Source organism: Erinaceus europaeus, chromosome 1 (genome assembly GCF_950295315.1).
Source record: "Erinaceus europaeus chromosome 1, mEriEur2.1, whole genome shotgun sequence".
Classification (NCBI taxonomy): Eukaryota; Metazoa; Chordata; class Mammalia; order Eulipotyphla; family Erinaceidae; genus Erinaceus; species Erinaceus europaeus.
In genome coordinates, this window is record NC_080162.1 from 76,443,066 (window position 1) to 76,461,163 (window position 18,098).

Consider the following 18,098-nt stretch of genomic DNA (forward strand, 5'->3'; position numbering starts at 1 on the left):
AACTGAGGTTTGAGAGGGGAAGTGTCTTGTCTAAGTTCTTACAGTTGACCCTGTCACAGTCTGGTTGCACCTGTCAGTACTAGGAGCTGAAAAGGAGCAACTCCAAGTTCATTCCTCTGAACCGCGTCCACTTGGGGAAGGCCAGATCAGTACACTGCCCAGCGGTTCAGAGCTCTCTGCGCAGGTACACAGCTTTCCTAGGACCTCAGATTCCCACGTCTTTCTGGACCCCAGCATGTTAGTTCAGCCTGTGCTTTCACCCACGTCTTGGATTCCCCCCTGGGGAAAGGCGTGGACAGGGGCCGGCGGGTGTGGACAGGACGAACCCCTCCCCCAAGGCACCTTAATAGTATCTAAAGGCCTCTCTCCCTCTCTGTCCTACTGCAGTCACAGGCCTCAGTCCCCTCTCTCCATCCTTTGCTCTCCTGGGCCCCCTCTTGTCCTTGATGTCCATGCAACCTCGGATAAAATGCAACCCCCTTGGAAATCTCTGTTTCCACGCAGCAGAACTCTGTCCTTGGTGTGCCCCCAAGCCCCTCCACAGCTGCGCCTTCGGACTGAGCCCCCCACCTCCCGGAAGCCCCTTCTGACCTCGGTGCCCCCTGTGCCCTCGGTTCCTTTCAACCTCCCTTAACCCCAATCAGTAGTCTCGCTTCCACTTCCACGTCCACGTCCACGTCCTCAGTACGCCGCCAGACCCCGCGCCCTCGGCGGCCGCACCAGCCCCACGTCGCCCCGCCCTGGGTGCCCCCGCGCCCACCTTTGATGCTGATTCCCAGACCACCCGCGTCGGCCTTGCGCACAGTCACGCGGCGCCGCTGGAGCAGCTGCGCTTCGGGCAGCGGCGGGGGCGCTGCGCCCGGCTCGGCGGCGCCGTTGAGCTGCGCCGGCTCCGGCCCGCGAGGGGCGCCCGGCTCGCCGTCGGCGGGGCTCACAGTCAGCGCGTCCTCCGCCAGGCTGAGCAGCACCCGCTGCCACCGATCCCCGCCGCCTGCCGCCCCGGCCCCGGCGCGCAGCTCCAGCAGCCCCGTGCGCGGGGCGCGCCTGCTGGACGCCATCTTCGCCGCGGGGCCCCGGCCCTGCGCTCGGCCTCCCGCGCGGACTGGGGCCACCCCGACCCAGCGCCCCTGGCAGAGGGTAGCGGCAGCCCGGCTGGGCCCGCCGCCACCCTACCCGGGCCGCGGGGGGAGGAGCCTAGGGGGCGGGGGCGGGGCCTCAGGGCTGTCCCCGGTGGCTGGGGCGGGGCCCAGGGGCGCCCTGTATGGTGTGGGACGACTAGAAGAGTGGGGTCGCCAGGGCCGAGCCACCAAGTAAGGAGGGGCGCCCGGCGGGAAGCTGGGCGGGTCCGTCCAAGGAGACAGGATTCCGGTCAGAGACCCGGCAAGGCAGCTGACCAACGCCCTTAGGAGCGCCAGGAAAAGAAATGGAACCAGGCACCCGGCTTCCTGGCTCTGGGCGCTGGGATGGTGCTAGTTATGGACTTCAGGGACAGGGCTAGAGTTTAAGGAGTCGCCACCCCTTCGAAAGGGGCTGGTTTCTTGGTAGGCCAGAATTTTGATTTGTGGGTGTGCCTTAGTGGGCGAGGCGTGGTCCTGAAGGCTGATGGCCTCCGCCCACTTGTAAGAGCTCCTTGCTGGCTGTGCTCTAGGATAGGGAGGAAGGTGTTCAATCTACCCCCATAGAAAATGGAAGGGAGGGGGCCGGATGGTGGCGCACCTGGTTGCGCGCACATGTTACAATGCATAGGGACCTGGACTCAAGCCCTCAGTCCCCACCTGTGGGGGGGAAGTTGTCTCTCTCCTTTCCTAGCTGTCTCTATCCAATAAAGATAATTAAAAATAAATACAATATATTTTTTAAATTTTTGTATTATCGTTATATATTTATTAGATAGAGACAGCCAGAAGTCGAGAGGAAGGGGGAGACAGAGAGGGGAGAGATTGAGAGACACCTGCAGCATTGCCTCACTGTTTGCAAAGCTTTCCCCCTGCAGGTGGGGACGGGGGACTCAAACCTGGGTCCTTGAGCACTGCAACATGTGCGCTCAACCAGGTGCGCCACCACCCGGCCCTCAATCTTATTTTTTTTAATGGGAGGGAGCACTCAGGGAGGTGACCCAACAGATAACGTGTGATCTGCAAGCATAAGGTCCTGAGTTCGATACCTAGTGTCAGAGTGATGCTCTAGTTCTGTCTCTTCCTTCATCCATAGTTAGTTAGTTAGTTAAAGGATGATGGAGTGGTTAAGAGATAAAGCCTTTATCTTGTTCACAGTCCAATATCTAAAAACCTAAAGTCCCCCACTAAGAAGCCAGTGTCATAAATAGCGTCCAATTAAAATGATTTATCAAGGGAAAAGATAAGGAGTTGAAGCAAGGCATTTATTCTTTTGCAAAAGGGCATGCAGCCAACAGAATGGCTGTCAGACAGCAGCACAACCCCTACACTTTTCTTCCTTCTTTTGTATCTGATGTAAAACTATCCCCTCCAACTTTGGTCCTGGTTTGGGGGCCTACAGTCTTCTCAGTGCCTAAATAAGGAAAGGAAGAGAATTGTGGGTCTTTAGTTGGAGAGTAAGCAAGCACTGCAAGTACTATCTGAACCCAAAAGAATACAAACTAGTGGGCACAGAGCAGCTATAGGCATAACAATTTGCAACTATTTTGTACTAAACAATGGTTCTATTCATGCTCCTTTAAAGAGAAAAACTAACCATCTTTTACATATCCGGATTGCCTGATTTGAGGTTCTGAGGGCTCTGGGTGTAGGTATCTGGAGACCTTATCTGTGATCCCTGTTCAGAGACTCAGCTCCACATCGATAATTATATGTCATCATTTCATTGCTCTAGTCCTCAACAGCCTCATCTGTGAATGGAGGTCCTAATAACCCTACCTCATGGTGTCTGGATGAAGTCGCGCGTGATCCCTGTGTAAACAATATAATCACAGGGGCTGAGTGGTGACACACCTGGTTGGCTGCACAAGGTACAATGTGCAAGGAACCAGGTTTGAGTCCCCGGTCTCCATCTGGGGGGGGGGGAAGCAGGTCTGCAGGTGTCTCTGTCTGTCTCCTCTCTCTCTCTCTCTCTCTCTCTCTACCAGAGCACTGCTCAATTCTGGCTTATTGTGGTGCAGGGGATTGAACCTGGGACTTTGGAGCCTCAAGCACAAGAGTCTCTTTGCATAATCACTATGCTATTTACCCTCCAAGTTCTCTCTCCTATCTCCCCGTCTCTTCTCTATTTCTTACTGTTTCTATCCAATAAATAAATACAGATAATTTAAAATTTTTAAATTACATATAATCACTTTGATTTATGGAATGCTTACTATTAGTCAACATAGAGCTCAGCGTTTTCTGTGTGTTATCGCATTTTTATTAACGGTATTTCAGTTAAGAATACCCCCATTGGTAACAGGAGATGGCTCGTCCTTAAAGTACCTTACCAAGCACTAGGACCAAGTTAGAGTCCCCTGCCACCACATATGAGCACAGTGCAGAGGAAAGTTTCACCAGTAGTGGGATAGTACTATAGTCTCTTCTTTTCTTTCTCTTTCTCTCCCTCTCTATTTCTTATCTTCTATCTGGAAAGAATAAAAGGGGGTAGTTGGGGGGAAGCCCAGCAAAGCTTGTGGAGGAAAAAAAACATTATACAGAAAAACAGGGCCCTAGAAGGTCATTCATTTGTTAACAGAGTAGGTCAGGGATTCAAGCACAAGCCTATTTGATACCAGTGCTGGCCACTAAAGTACTTCTAGACAGCTGCCAAATATAGAAGTGTGCCATGATCTGTCTAAGAACCGTTCCAACACAGCACACACCTGTCTCCCCAAGCCCTCAAACATGCCCATAGCCCTTTGTCTCCATCCTCTAATAGTAACTGGCATTCTTCCACTCATTTAAATGTCTTTTTTTTTCTTTTTTTATATTTATTTATTTATTTTCCCTTTTGTTGCCCTTGCTGTTTTTTTTATTGTTGTTGTAGTTGTTATTGTTGTTGTTACTGATGTCGTCATTGTTGGTTAGGACAGAGAGAAATGGAGAGAGGAGGGGAAGACAGAGAGGGGGAGAGAAAGAAAGACACCTGCAGACCTGCCTCACCACCTGTGAAGCGACTCCCCTGCAGGTGGGGAGCCAGGGGCTCAAACCGGGATCCTTAAGCCAGTTCTTGAGCTTGGTGCCACATGTGCTTAACCTGCTATGCTACTGCTGACTCCCTATATGTCTTTTTTCTTTCTTTCTTTCTTTCTTCTTTTCCTACTGCCACACCACTGATCAGCTTTGGTTTATGGTGGTGCTGGGGACTGAACCTGGGACCTTGGAGCCCCAGGTATGAGAGTCTTTTTGTCAAACCATTATGCTATCTCCCTACCCAAATATGTAAATCTTTTTAAAAAGAATAAAGCAGGGGCCAGGTGGTAGCACAGCTGGCTAAGCACACAAAGTATGAAGCAGAAAGACCTGCTCAAGGATCCCGGTTCAAGCCCCCAGCTCCCTATCTTCAGGGGTATCACTTCATAAGCGGTGAAGCAGGTCTGTAGGTGTCTATCTTTTTCTTTTTCCTCTCTACCTTCTCCTCCTCTCTCAACTTCTGTACTATCCAAAAAAAATTGAAAAAAAAATGACTACAGCTGTAGATACGTAGTGTAGACACCGAGCCCCAACAATAACCCTGAAGACAAAAAATAATAATAATAAAGCATTAGAAGATAGCTTACCTGGTAGAGACTGTGATATATCTGTGATGTATCACCTGTTTCAATCTCCAGCATTAAGGGAGCATAAATAATGGGTGCACTAAGGATATTACCAGAGCACTCCATGGATGGTGTAGTGGTGCTGTGTGTGTGTGTCTCTCTCTCTCCTCTTTCCCTATTTCTCTGAAAGTAATGAATAAGAAAAAAATCAAGCTAAGAAACCACTCAGCCATATCATGCATGCACAGAGCCCTGGACTCATACCCAACACCATAAAAAAATTAAGTTTGCATGTTACTAAAAAAAACAAAAAACAAACATAATTTGTATACCAGACTTTCATGTTTGAGACTCCAGAAGTCCCAGGTTAAATCCCCAGTAACCACCATAAGTTAGAGATAAGTAATGCTCAGGCCAGTTTCTCTCTGTCTGTCTGTCTGTCTGTCTCTTTCTCTCTCTCTCTCTCTCTCTCTCTCTATATATATATATATATATATATATATAATTTAAAATATTTTAATAGGGCTAGGAGATGCCATTTTGCATTTCTGAGACCCCAAAGGCCACAGGGTCTGTTGGTGGTATGACTTTATGACAGAGCTGAGCAATACTGTGATTTTTTTTCTTTCTCTCTCATAATAAACAAATTTTAAAAGTTCAAATAAATAAACCTTTAAACAAAAAAGAAACTTTGAAAAGTAACAAAGACAGGCCAGACAGTGGTGCAACTGGTTAAGGGCACACATTATAGTGCACAAGGACTCTGGTTCAAGCCCCCGGTCCCCACCTGCAGGGGAAAGCTTCAGGAGTGGTGAAGCAGTGTTGCAGGTGTCTCTCTGTCTCTCCTGCTCTCTAGCTCCCCCTTCCTTCTCAATTTCTTTCTGCCTATATCCAATAATAAATAAAAATATTATTTACAAAAAGTTTGAAAACAGAAAAGTAACAAGACAGAATAAGTGGAGCTCCATGGATGATGGGACAATGCTTTGACTTCTCTCTTATTTATAAAGGGGGGGGGAGTTGTGGTGGTGCACTGGACCAAGTGCACATAGTATGAAGCAAGGATCCCAATGAAGCAGGGCTGCTCTCTCTCTCCCTCTGTCTTCCTCTCCTTTTTCAATTTCTCTCTGTCCTATCCAAAAACAACAATAGCAGCAACAATAGGGGGAAAAGATGGCCACCAGGAGCAGTGTATTTATAGTGCAGGCACCAAGACCCAGCAATAACCCTAGAGGCAAAAAAAAAAAAAAAAAACAGACTCAGTGTCTGGTATATGTACATATAACCCTCATTAAGCATATGCTGGAGTTATGCTCCAATTCTCATTCTCTCCCGCACTAATAAATACACTTCTTAAAAAAAATTTATATTTATTTATTTTCCCTTTTGTTGCCCTCGTTGTTTTTTTATTATTTTTGTAGTTATTATTGTTGATGTCATTGTTGTTGGATAGGACAGAGAGAAATGGAGAGATGAGGGGAAGACAGAGAGGGGGAGAGAAAGATAGACACCTGCAGACCTGCTTCACAACCTGTGAAGTGACTCCCCTGCAAATAGGGAGCTGGGGGCTCGAACCGGGATCCTTGAGCCAGTCCTTGCACTTTTTTTTTTTGGTCACTGCTGGTGCTTCACTGCTCCAGGTCAACTTTTTCAGATAGAAAAGAAACAGTGGGGAGAGGAAAGATACAGTACCTCTCTTTCCCCAGAGTGGTGGGAATGGGGCTCAAACGTGGATTCTGTATATGGTAAAACAGACATCCTCTAAGGTGAACTATCTGGCCTCATAAATAAACATTTTTTAAAGAAAGAAAGGCAGAAAAGGAAAGAGAGAGAGGATGGAAGGGAAGAAGGAATAAAAGGGTGAGAGAAGGAAAGCAGAAAGGAAGAAGGGGGGAGGGCAGGGAGATAACATTATGGTTATACAGAAAGACTCTCATGCCTATGGCACCAAAGTCCCCTGCACCACCATAAGCCAGTGCTCTGGTTTGGGGGGGGGGGGGGAGAATGCAGCTTTTTTTTTCTTTTTTACATTTTTAGCATAGCACTGCCTTATCATGGTGTAGGGGATTAAATGTGGAACCTCAGAGCCTTGAGGCATGAGAGTCTCCCCAACCAGCACTTTTATATATACTTTTTTTGTATTTGATTTTATTTATTTTTATATTTACTTTTCTACCAGAGCACTGCTGTGGTGCAGGGAATTGAACCTGGGGCTTCAGAGCTTGACACATAAGAGACTTTTTACATAACCATTATACTGTCGTTTCCCCCCATTTTTTTCTTTTCTAATATTTATTTATTTATTTATTATTGGATAAAGACAGAGAGAAATTGAGAGGGAAGGGAGAGACAGAGAGGAAGAGAGACAGAGACACCTGCAGCATTGCATCACCATTCATGACGTGTCTATCCCCCTACAGGTGGGGACTAGGGGATTAAACCTGAGTTCTTGTGCACTGTAGTGTGTGTGTGTTTAACCAGGTGTGCCACTGCCTGGCCCCTTTTTTGTTTGCTTGTTGTTTTTTTAATATTTTATTTATATTTATTTTTCCCTTTTTGTTGTCCTTGTTTTCTATTGTCGTAGTTACTACTGTTGTTGATGTCGTTGTTAGATAGGACAGAGAGAAATGGAGAAAGGAGGGGAAGCCAGAGAGGGGAAGAGAAAGATAGACACCTGCAGACCTGCTTCACTGCCTGTGAAGCGACTCCCCTGCAGGTGGGGAGCCCGGTCTGGAACCCGGCTTTGCTCCACGTGCACTTAACCTGCTGTGCTAACGCCGACTCCTTGCTTGCTTGTTTTTAAGGCTGATTGTCCTTAAAGATTACAGAACCTGGGAAGTATGAGATCTAAGCACCTAGGATGAATGAGAACTACATCCTACTTGGCTTTTGGGCCACGTGCACTTAACCGGCTGCGCTACCGCTTGACTCTCCCTACTTGGCTTTTGGAAGCTTCACTCTGATGGTAGAGAGCAAAGTGGAGGAGGAACCAGGCAGCAAACAAAAGCTGAGGGGGGAGGTGAGACTCCTTTCCCAGGACCAAAGCCTAGATCCTTAAAAGTCCCCCCACGTACTGCCCTGCTTAAAAAAGACTCAATGAGCCTGGGACAAACTTGGTGAAAAAGAGCTCTGACACAGAGCTCCTCTCCTTGTGTCCCACACCCCCTCCCCCCACTGTTGTCTGTGACTATAATGAGGAGGAAGGGAGGAGTGTGTGCAGAATGAGAGGAGACTAAAGAAGGAAGAAAGAGAATAGAAAGCCAGAGAAAATAGTGTGCAAGTGCATACATGTGTACATGTGGGAATGTGTGTATTGTGCATGCATATGTGAGAGAAGGTATGTGTATCCATGGTCACATGGTACAGGCAATGCCAACTGATCCCCCTCTCAACCAACCAGCAGGAATCCTATAGTTAGAGGAGGTTCTCCCCTTCAGGTTCTCCCCTGTGGTCTCTCTGCTGTGGCTCCGAAACTGGCATTACACACACTCAGCCTGGCTCCTCACTAAACCCAGGGCAGAGAGCACCCACTTCATTCCATAGGTATCAGAGAGGGAAAGGGAGAGGAAAGAGGAAAGACCCTGGAATTCTCACTGAAGACCCTGCAGGCTCAATCCCTTACACCCAGAGTCTGGGGTCCTGAACAGCCAGGATGTCCTCTGTATGCAAACTTCACATCAAGGAGCAAGATTCCTTATATGCCTGCTCCAATGGTGGCAGCAATAAGAATTAACTCTACCAGGTACCTGCTTGGCATAATAAGTGCTATCTACGAATTATCTCATTTAACCTTCCAGACAATCCTAGGAAATAGGTCTTCCTTTTGTCCCAAGTAACAGGTAGAGAAACTAAGGTTTGAAGACAGCGTACACAGTGGGAGCAGGGGTAAACAGCATAATGGTTATGCAAAGAGACTTGTGCCAGAGGCTCTGAAATCTCAGGTTCAATCCCTTGCACCACCATAAACCAGAGTTGAGCAGTGCTCTGGTTGAAGCAGGTCTGCAGGTGTCTATCTTTCTTTCCCCCTCTCTATCTTCCCCTCCTCTCTTCATTTCTTTCTGTCCAATCCAGCAACTACAGCAAATAACAATAATAATAACAACAACAATAAACAACAGGGGCAACAAAAGGGAAAAAAATAGCCTCCAGGAGCAGTGGATTCATAGTGCAGGCACTGAGCCCCAGCAATAACCCTGGGGATAAAAAAGAAAAAGGGGGGGGAGTCGGGCAGTAGTGCAGCGCGTTAAGCGCATGTGGCGCCAAGCACAAGGTTCCACGGATCCCTGTTTGAGCCCCCGGCTCCCCACCTGCAGGGGTGTCACTTCACAGGCAGTGAAGCAGGTCTGAGATGTCTATTTTTCTCTCCCCCTGTCTTTCCCTCCTCTCTCTCATTTCTCTCTGTCCTATCCAACAACAACGACATCAATAACAACAATACTACAACAATAAAACAAGGGCAACAAAAGGGAATAAAAAAATAAATAAGTATTTTTAAAAAAGAGACTTTCATGCCTTAGGCCCCAAAGGTTCCAACTTCAATCCCTAGCACCACCATCAGCCAGAGCTGATCCCCGATCTGGCCTCACTGTCTCTTTATCTCTCTCCTTAAATAAAATACTGCAGCGGGTTAAGTGCAGGTGGCACTAAAGCACAAGGACCGGCGTAATGATCCCGGCTCGAGAATCCGGCTCCCCACCTGCAGGGGAGTCGCTTCGCAAGCAGTGAAGCAGGTCTGCAGGTGTCTATCTTTCTCTCCCCCTCTCTGTCTTCTCCTCCTCTCTCCATTTCTCTCTGTCCTATCCAACAACAACATCAATGGCAACAATAAAAATAACTACAAGGGCTACAAAAATGGGAAAAATGGCCTCCAGGAGCAGTGGATTCATAGTATAGGCACCAAGCCCCAGCAATAACAAATAAATAAATAAAAATATTTAATGCTTAATTAATTTATTTATTATTGGAATGAGACAGAGAGAAATTGAGAAGGGAGGAAGAAATAGGGAGAAACACTAGGGCTGGGTAGTGGCGCATCTGGTTGAGCAAACATGTTACAATGTGCAAGGATCTAGGTAAAAATAAAGATAATTTAAATTTTTAAAAGATTTTATTTATTTATTAATGAGAAAGATAGGAGGAGAGAGAGAGAGACAGACATCACTCCGGTGCATGTGCTGCCAGACTGAACTCAGGACCTCACGCTTGAGAGCCCAAAAAACAATTTTTTAAAAAGCGCAAGGACCGGCTTAAGGGTCCAAGTTCAAGCCCCCCGGCTCCCCGCCTGCAGGGGAGTCACTTCACAGGCAGTGAAGCAGGTCTGCAGGTGTCCCTCTTTCTCTTCCCCTCTCTGTCTTCCCCTCCTCTCTCCATTTCTCTCTGTCCTATCCAACAACAATGACATCAATAATAACTACAACAATAAAACAACAAGGACAACAAAAGGGAATAGATAATAAATAAATCTTTTAAAAAAGGGAGAGACACCTGTATCCCTGCTTCAATGAGCACTTGTGAAGTTTTCCCCCTGCAGGTGGGGACCAGGGGTTTGAACCCTAGTACTCGCTCACTGTGATGTGTGCATTCAACCAGGTGCACCACCACCTGGCCCCAATAAATGAATTTTTTTAACTTCTTTATTTTTATTTATTTATTGGGTAGGGACAGAGAGAAATTGAGAGAGGAGGGAAAGATAATGAGGGAGAGAGACAGAGAGACACCTGCAGCCCTGCTTCACCACTTTGAAGATTTCTCCTTGCAGGTGGGGACCAGGGGCTTGAACCTGTGACCTTGCACGCTGTTATGTGTGCGCTTAACTAGGTGCGCCACTAGTGGCCTGGCCCCCAAGATGAAATATTTTTTTAAAAAATAAATTAATTGGGGTGAAGGGTTGATAGCATAATGGTTATGCAAACAAACTCTTAAGCCTGAGGCTCCAAAGTCCCAGGTTCAAGCCCTTGCACCACCATAAACCAGAGCTGAACAGTGCTCTGGTAAAATAAAAAAAATAAAATAAATAAGAAATAAAGAAAGACTGCAAAAAATAAATTAATTGTGGTCTGGGAGGTGGCACAGTGGTTAAAATATTGTACTCTCAAGCATGAGGTCTTGAGTTCAGTCCCTGGCAGTACATGTACCAAAGTGATGCCTGGTTCTTTTAGTCTCTTCTCCTATGTTTCTCATTAATAAATATATAAAATCTTTTTAAAAAGTTAACTTATTAAGTATTGAATAAATTAGATGGCTAAGTTTTGTTCAAAGACATTAACTAGCCCAAGAGGAGGGTGTTATAAAGAACTTGGTCCAGGGCCAGGAGGTGGCACACTTCATTGGTTCACATGTTACCATGTGCAAGGACCCAGGTTCAAGCCTCCAGTCCCCACATGCAGGGGGGGAAGCTTAACAAATGGTGAAGCTTCATGACTGGTGAGGCAATGCTATAGGTGTCTCTCTTTTTTTCCCTCTCTCTTTGCCTTCCAGTTGGTCTCTATCCAATATAGATATGCGTGTATATAAATATTAGGGGGTGGGCACTGGCGCACCTGGTTAAGCACACATATGTTTTTTAAATATTTATTTATTCCCTTTTGTTGCCCTTGTTTTATTGTTGTAGTTATTGTTGTTGTTATTGATGTCATTGTTGTTGGATAGGACAGAGAGAAATGGAGAGGGGAGGGGAAGACAGAGAGGGGGAGAGAAAGATAGATACCTGCAGACCTGCTTCACCGCTTGTGAAGCAACTCCCCTGCAGGTGGGAAGCAGGGTTCTCGAACAGGGATCCTTACACCAGTCCTTGTGCTTTACACCACCTGCACTTAACCTGCTGCGCCACCACCCAACTCCCAACCAGCTGAGCTACCACCTGACTCCCAGCACACATATACTATATACTAATACTATATGTTATGTACTATGTAATAATACTATATACTATGTACTATATACTATCTACACAAGGACCCAGGTTTAAGCACCCACACCTCACCTGCAGGGGAGGTTGCTTCACTTGCAATGAAGCAGATCTTCCAGTATCTGTCTCTCTCTCTTCCTCTTTATCTCCCCCTCCTCTCTGAACTTTTCTCTGTCCTATTTAATAAAAATAGAAAAAGAACAAAAAATGGCCACCAGAAGTGATGAATTCATAGTGCCAGGACAGAGCCCCAGCGATAACCCTGGTGTCTATATGTATATACATAGAGCTTAGTTCAGACTGGGGAGACAGCATAATGGTTTTGAAAAAGACTTTAATGCCTGAGGCTCTGAGGTCCCAGGTTCAATCCCCAGCACCACCATAAGCCAGAGGTGAGCAGTGCTCAGGCATCTCTCCCTCCCTTTCTCTCTCTCTCTCTCTCTCTCTCTCTCATTAAAATAAATATTTAACAAAAACAAGTAAAAATACTTTGGTCTAAGAGTTTTTTAGTCCCAGAAGCTGGGTGGTGTCACACCTGGTTGAGCGTACATGTCACAATGTGTAAGTACCCAGGTTCAAGCCCCCAGTCCCTACATGCATGAGGAAAGTTTTGCCAGTGGTGAAGCAGGGTTGAAAGTGTCTCTCTCTCTCTCTCTCCTCTTTCCTCTTTGATTATGACTGTCTCTATCCAATAAATAAATAAATATAATTTTTAAAAAGTTTTTAGGGGGGCTGGGTTGTGGTGTACACATTTTATAATGCTTAAGGACTTGGGTTCAAGCCCCCAGTCCCCACCTGCAGGCAGGGAAGCTTTGAGAGTGGTAAAGCAGTGCTGCAGGTGTCTCTCTGTCTCTCTCCCTCTCTACTTCCCCCTACCTCTTGGTTTCTGGCAGTCTCTATCAAATTAGTTAATTTAAAATTAAGAGTTTTAATTCCCAATCTAGCATTTCATAGAGGATGAAGAGAGTCTCAACACTGTTGCTCTCCCCCCCCCCCCCCCAAGCACAGTATTGGTCACTGGTCAAAGACACTGTCAAAGAAAGGGCTGGAGATAGGCTGGTGCCATGGGGAGTCTGTGTTCAAGTGTCACATAGGACAGATGCCAGAAGGGGGCAGCAGAGAGCCAGATCTGCAAGAGTCTTAGGTTGGAATCTATATAGAATGGGGTGAATCCTTGAAACTGTCCCTTTAGAAGCCCTTCCTTCCCTTCTCCATGTGAAGATCACTGTGCACTTTACTGATAGTGATGATGATAATAATAATGATTGCTACCATTACTATGCCAGTTGCTGTTTATTGAGCCTTTTCCATCTCCACTCTGCCTTCATCCCTCTGAGTCCTCTACTGATGACAGAGCTGGTTCACAAGTACAAATGGCAGCTGGGGCCCTCTCAGCTGAGTCGGGGAGTCCTGAGATTCCCAAACAGACATGATGAGCCTCAAATAAATCCCTCTCTCCATTGTTACCGGTCATTTCTATCAGAAACAACACAATAGACTCCTTTGTGAGCCACCATAGGACCTTGCCCTCAACTTGGATCAATAATGGTAGAGAATGTTCCATCCTCCAAAGGGAGGGTGGACAACATACTCTATGCTACACCTGAGGAAGATGGGTAGATACTGGGGCAGCTTGGAATGTTGCTACTCATGACCACAGAATGTGAGGTCAGATCTACAGGGATGCAGAGGTCACATAGGCTCCTAAGCTGAATATGGGCCCCAGATCATATCAAATCGATGGGGTTTACAGTCAACAGTATTTATACACTTTTCCCATATTTGGGAGCTACTCTCTTCCCTGATCCAGCTTTCTGGTCCTTTTTCCAGCCATGACATCATCTCCCCAGACAATTACTTGGATCCACCTGCATATCAGATTTCAAGCTCAGGGGGGGGAAGAAAAAGAAAAAAAAGCTAGTATAGCCACTGGCCCTTTGGAATATAACTAAAATATGCCTACTAGCTATCTACAAAATGGAGGACCTCCCAACTCTTCATCTGCACTTTTCCAGCATTTGGGTACATGATTGTTCAACAATTTGTTTGGCTTTGTATGTTAACTTTCTTTTCAGCCACCAGGTTCCAGATGCCAGCATGATGCTGACCAGACTTCCCTGAACAGCACACATCAGTGTGTCCTAGAGCTCTGCTTCCCCAGAGCCCTTCCCCTCTAGGGAAAGAGAGAGACAGGCTGGGAGTATGGATCGACCTGTCAACGCCCATGTTCAGCAGGGAAGCAATTACAGAAGCCAGACCTTCCACCTTCTGCATCCCACAATGACCTTGGTTCCATACTCCTAGAAGGCTAAAGAATAGGAAAGCTATCAGGGGAGGGGAGGGGATACGGAGTTCTGGTGGTGGGAATTATGTGGAGTTGTACCCCTCTTATTCTATGGTTTAGTCAATGTTTCCTTTTTATAAATAAAAAATTTTTTTAAAAAAGAAGTACAGATGGCATATGGGTTTTCCCACTGATTCACCATGTGCCACCATAGTTGGCTTTCCCCAAGTCTCACTTTCCTCCTCTGTAAACTCACTCGGATGTCAAAACCTAAAAGTTCTAGAATGATGAAATGGACCAGGCTGGTGAGAGAGCTCACTTGGACAGTGCTGTGTGCAAGACCCATGTTGGAAGCCAGCCTCTACCACAATTAAGGAAGCTTCAGTGCTATGGCCTCTTTCATTCTCCACCACTGCCCCCCCACACACACCAAGTACCTCTCTTATTCTGTCTTAAAAATACATAAATAAATAAATAAATATATCCGACATGGGCCCTATATAAGTCATCTGGCATGTGGAAAGCTCTCCATAAATGTCAACTCTTTCCTCTAGTTTCTTTTCTTTTCTTTTCTTTTTTAATCCAGAACTCTGCTCAGCTCTGGTTTATGGTGGTGCAGGGGATTGAACCTGGAACTTCAGAGCTTCAGGCATAAGAGTCTCTTTGCATAACCATTATGCTATCTACCCCCACCTCCTCTAGTTTTTTTTTTAATTTATTTATTTATTCCCTTTTGTTGCCCTTATTGTTTTATTGTTGTAGTTATTATTGATGTCGTTGTTGTTGGATAGGACAGAGAGAAATGGAGAGAGGAGGGGAAGACAGAGAGGGGGAGAGAAAGACAGACACCTGCAGACCTGCTTCACCGCCTGTGAAGGGACCTGCCTGCAGGTGGGGAGCCGGGGGCTCGAACTGGGATCCTGACGCCTGTCCTTGAGCTTAGCGCCACCTGCGCTTAACCCGCTGCGCTACAGCCCCTCCCCTCCTCTAGTTTTTGTATACTGTTTTACTTAAAGTGTAGGGAAAGGGTTGGGGAGACACTTAATGGTTATGCAAAAGACTCTCACACCTAAGGCTTTGAAGTCCCAGGCTCCATCCCTAGCACCAACATAAACCAGAGATGTGCAGTGCTCTGATAAGAAAATCACATAGTAAAATAAATAAGTAAAGTATAGGAAAGCAAAAATCTGTCTTTCTCCCCCAAATATATTGTAAAAAAAACAAAAAAAAAATGGAGCTGGTGAAAAAGCTAGCTTAGTGCACTGCTTTATCAAGTATGGGACTCACATTGGAGCCTGGTCCCCATCTCATTAAAAGAAGTTTTGATTCTGTGACTTCTCTCCCTCTCCCTCTCCCTTACCCTTTTCCTCTCCCTCTCCCACTTTGTTTCTATCTAGAAATAAATAAATAGAAGGAAAAAAGAAAAATAAAGCAAGGGCAGAGATCTGGGCTAGCAATTAGAAGAGGATTGAGAAAAGGCAGATGCCCAGAATGGGACCCTGGGGGCCTAGTGGTAGCCAGCAGGTTAAGTGCACATGGCAGGAAGCACAAGGCCTGGAACAAGGAGACGGTTTGAGCCCCAGGCTCCTCACCTGTAGGCTGAGGTTTCTTCACAAGCGGTGAAGCAGGTCTGAAGCATACCTTTTCTCGCCCTCTCTCTCTCTTCCCCTACTCTCTCCATTTCTCTCTGTCCTATCCAACAACAACAACAATAATAATAACAACAATGATAAACAATAAGGGCAACAAAAGGGAAAAAATGACCTCCAGGACTAGTGGATTGTAGTGCAGGCACGAGCCCCAGCAATAACCCTGGAGGCAAAAATAAAAATTAAAAAAAAATGGGACGCTTGCCCCACCCTGAGGCTTTCCTGTCTCCAGAAGGGTCTGCAACTTCCTCTTTGTGTCCATCCTGAGATTTAAGCTCATGTGTGTGGAGGGCAGTTGCATTCTTTACATATCTTCTCTCTCTCTCATTAATATTTATTTATTCATTCATGAAGAAGATAGATGGAGAGAGAAAAAGAACCAGATATCACTCTAGTACACGTGCTGCTGGGGACTGAACTCATGCTTGCGAGTGCAATGCTTTATGCACTGTGTCACCTCCCAGACCACTCTTTATCTCTCTCCCACCTATTCTCTATGACAAAGATTAAACTGGAAAACAAACAAAAGATTTAATTGGGGGGCCAGGTTGTGGCACACCTGGTTGAGCACACTTTGCAAGTGGTAAAGCAGTGCTGCAGATGTCATCTCTCTTTCTCTCTCCTTCTATCTCTCCTACCCTCTCTATTTCTGGCTGTCTCTATCCAATAAAGAAAGATAATTTAAAAATTCAAAAAAAAAAAGATTTAATTGGCAGGTCTGGGAGACAGTGCAGTAGTTACACAAAAAGACTTTTACGCCTGAGGTTCTATAGTCCTAGGTCCAATCTCCTGCACCACCATAAACCAGAGCTGAGCATACTCTGGTAAATAAATATAAAAATATAAATATAAAATATTTTTTTATAAAAAGATTGAGCCAGCCATTTCTGTTAGAGACTGAGGACTTAGGTGATCTCAGGCTTCAACTCTCAGAGCAGACTGGTATTACCTCAGGTGATTCTAACTCCCAAGTCTATTCTGACCATGAGACTCTTCTGCTAGTGCTCCCCTCTCTAGATCCCCATCCTCCCCTCCCCCCGCCCCCACGTAGTGACCATGTAGACCATCAAGGGCTCACTGAGTGCTAGGCATCAGTTTGCCACAATCCCTACCTGACCCATTCAAATCTGTGAGCCATCACAGTCTCAAAGCAACCTTGTTATAGTCCTTCCTTCCCACTCTCAGATGAAGAGCAAGTGGGTTTCCAAGTCCAAAACTCCAGAAACATTGTCTAAAGGAGAGAAAAAGAAAAGCCAAGCTGCCCAGGGAAAGGCAGGCCAGGGCCAAGAGTGAATGGGCAGCCAGAAACAAGACTGACCAAGCTGGTCAGAGTAGGGAGGCAGAATAGAGAAGCCTTTGTCAGGCCAGAAGCTGCAAGGCTGCCCCATCCCCACCATCTGGCTCCAGCTCCAGGCTGCTGATGCATGATGGGGGAACAGGGGAGGGGGGTTGCTGCGGGGGCTGCCCACCTGCTCTACCACCTGGGATAAGCCAAACCGGGACCTCCCAGACCCATCTGGTCAACACATCCCTGAGCCCCGATCACCCCTGGGGACTCCTTTTGACAGGCTGAAATTGGCCGGGAGTGTGGCCAGCCTGTCAGGGTCACAGGTCAGTGTTAATCTGCCAGAACAAGGGAGGGTGGCTGGGTGGGCAGGCTGCCGGTGTAGGCGAAACCCTGGCAGTTCCTGCCGTCTGCTCTGGTGGCCATGGCCATGGAGGGAGATTTCCCTCTTCTGGGAGGCAGGAAGTGGGCGGGAAAGCATATTGGACTCTAAGGAGAACAGCAGATACTTGTGCTACTCAGCAAAGTCATTTCTGCTGGGAACAGTAGAGAAACTCTCACCCACACATGTAAGCTCTGTGTGTAATAGTACACTATGGGCAATAACCTAGATGCCCACCATATGATAATGATAAGAATCTAGACCAGGACATCCAGTTAGCTCACTTGGATAGTGTGCTGCCCAAGTTTGAACCCAACCCCCACTACATAGAAGGAAGTTTCACACATAGACTGTTTCTAAGACTTGTAAGAATTATGACTTATGTTTGGGAGGTGAGAGGGTAGGGATACAGAACTTTGGTAATAGGTGTGGTGTGGAACTATACACTATGATCTTACCATCTTATAACCTACTATTAATCACAAATTTCTTTAAAGGAAGAAAAAAAAAGAAGCTTCAGTGTTGTGATCTTTTTCAGTCTGCTTTTCTGCCTCTATCAAAAAAATAATAAGCAAACAACAAACAAAAGAACCTGGTGGGGGAAGATAGCATAATGGTTAGGAAAAAGACTGTCATGCCCTATGCTCTGAGGTCCCAAATTCAATCTCTAGCACTACCATAAACCAGAGTTTACAGCCTTTCTGGATCTCTCTCAGTAAGATAAGGAGCTAGGTGATGGTGCACCTGGGTAAGCGCACACATTACAGTGCACAAGGACCCAGGTTCAAACCCGTGGTCCCCATCTGTAGGGGGAAAGCTTAACAAATGGTGAAGCAGGGCTGCAGGTGTCTCTCTATTTCTCTCCTTCTCTATCCCCCTCCTTTCCTCTGAA

At 46.3% G+C, this 18,098-nt stretch overlaps 2 protein-coding genes across 4 annotated transcripts in view; both read right to left on the reverse strand.

Annotated features, from left to right (window-relative positions):
- The window catches only part of SNTA1 (syntrophin alpha 1), a 38,729-nt gene extending 37,547 nt beyond the window's left edge, over positions 1 to 1,182 (reverse strand). The window contains exon 1 of one of the 2 annotated variants that reach the window (XM_060188449.1): positions 761 to 1,182. In XM_060188449.1, the coding sequence (XP_060044432.1) occupies positions 761 to 1,058 (298 nt within the window). In that variant the 5' untranslated portion in view covers positions 1,059 to 1,182. The remainder of the gene's footprint in view (positions 1 to 760) is intronic. The other variant, XM_007522679.3, reaches the window with a different exon arrangement.
- CDK5RAP1 (CDK5 regulatory subunit associated protein 1) overlaps positions 1 to 18,098 on the reverse strand; it is a 221,811-nt gene that overhangs the window by 98,385 nt on the left and 105,328 nt on the right. The gene's annotated exons all lie outside the window — the stretch shown is intronic.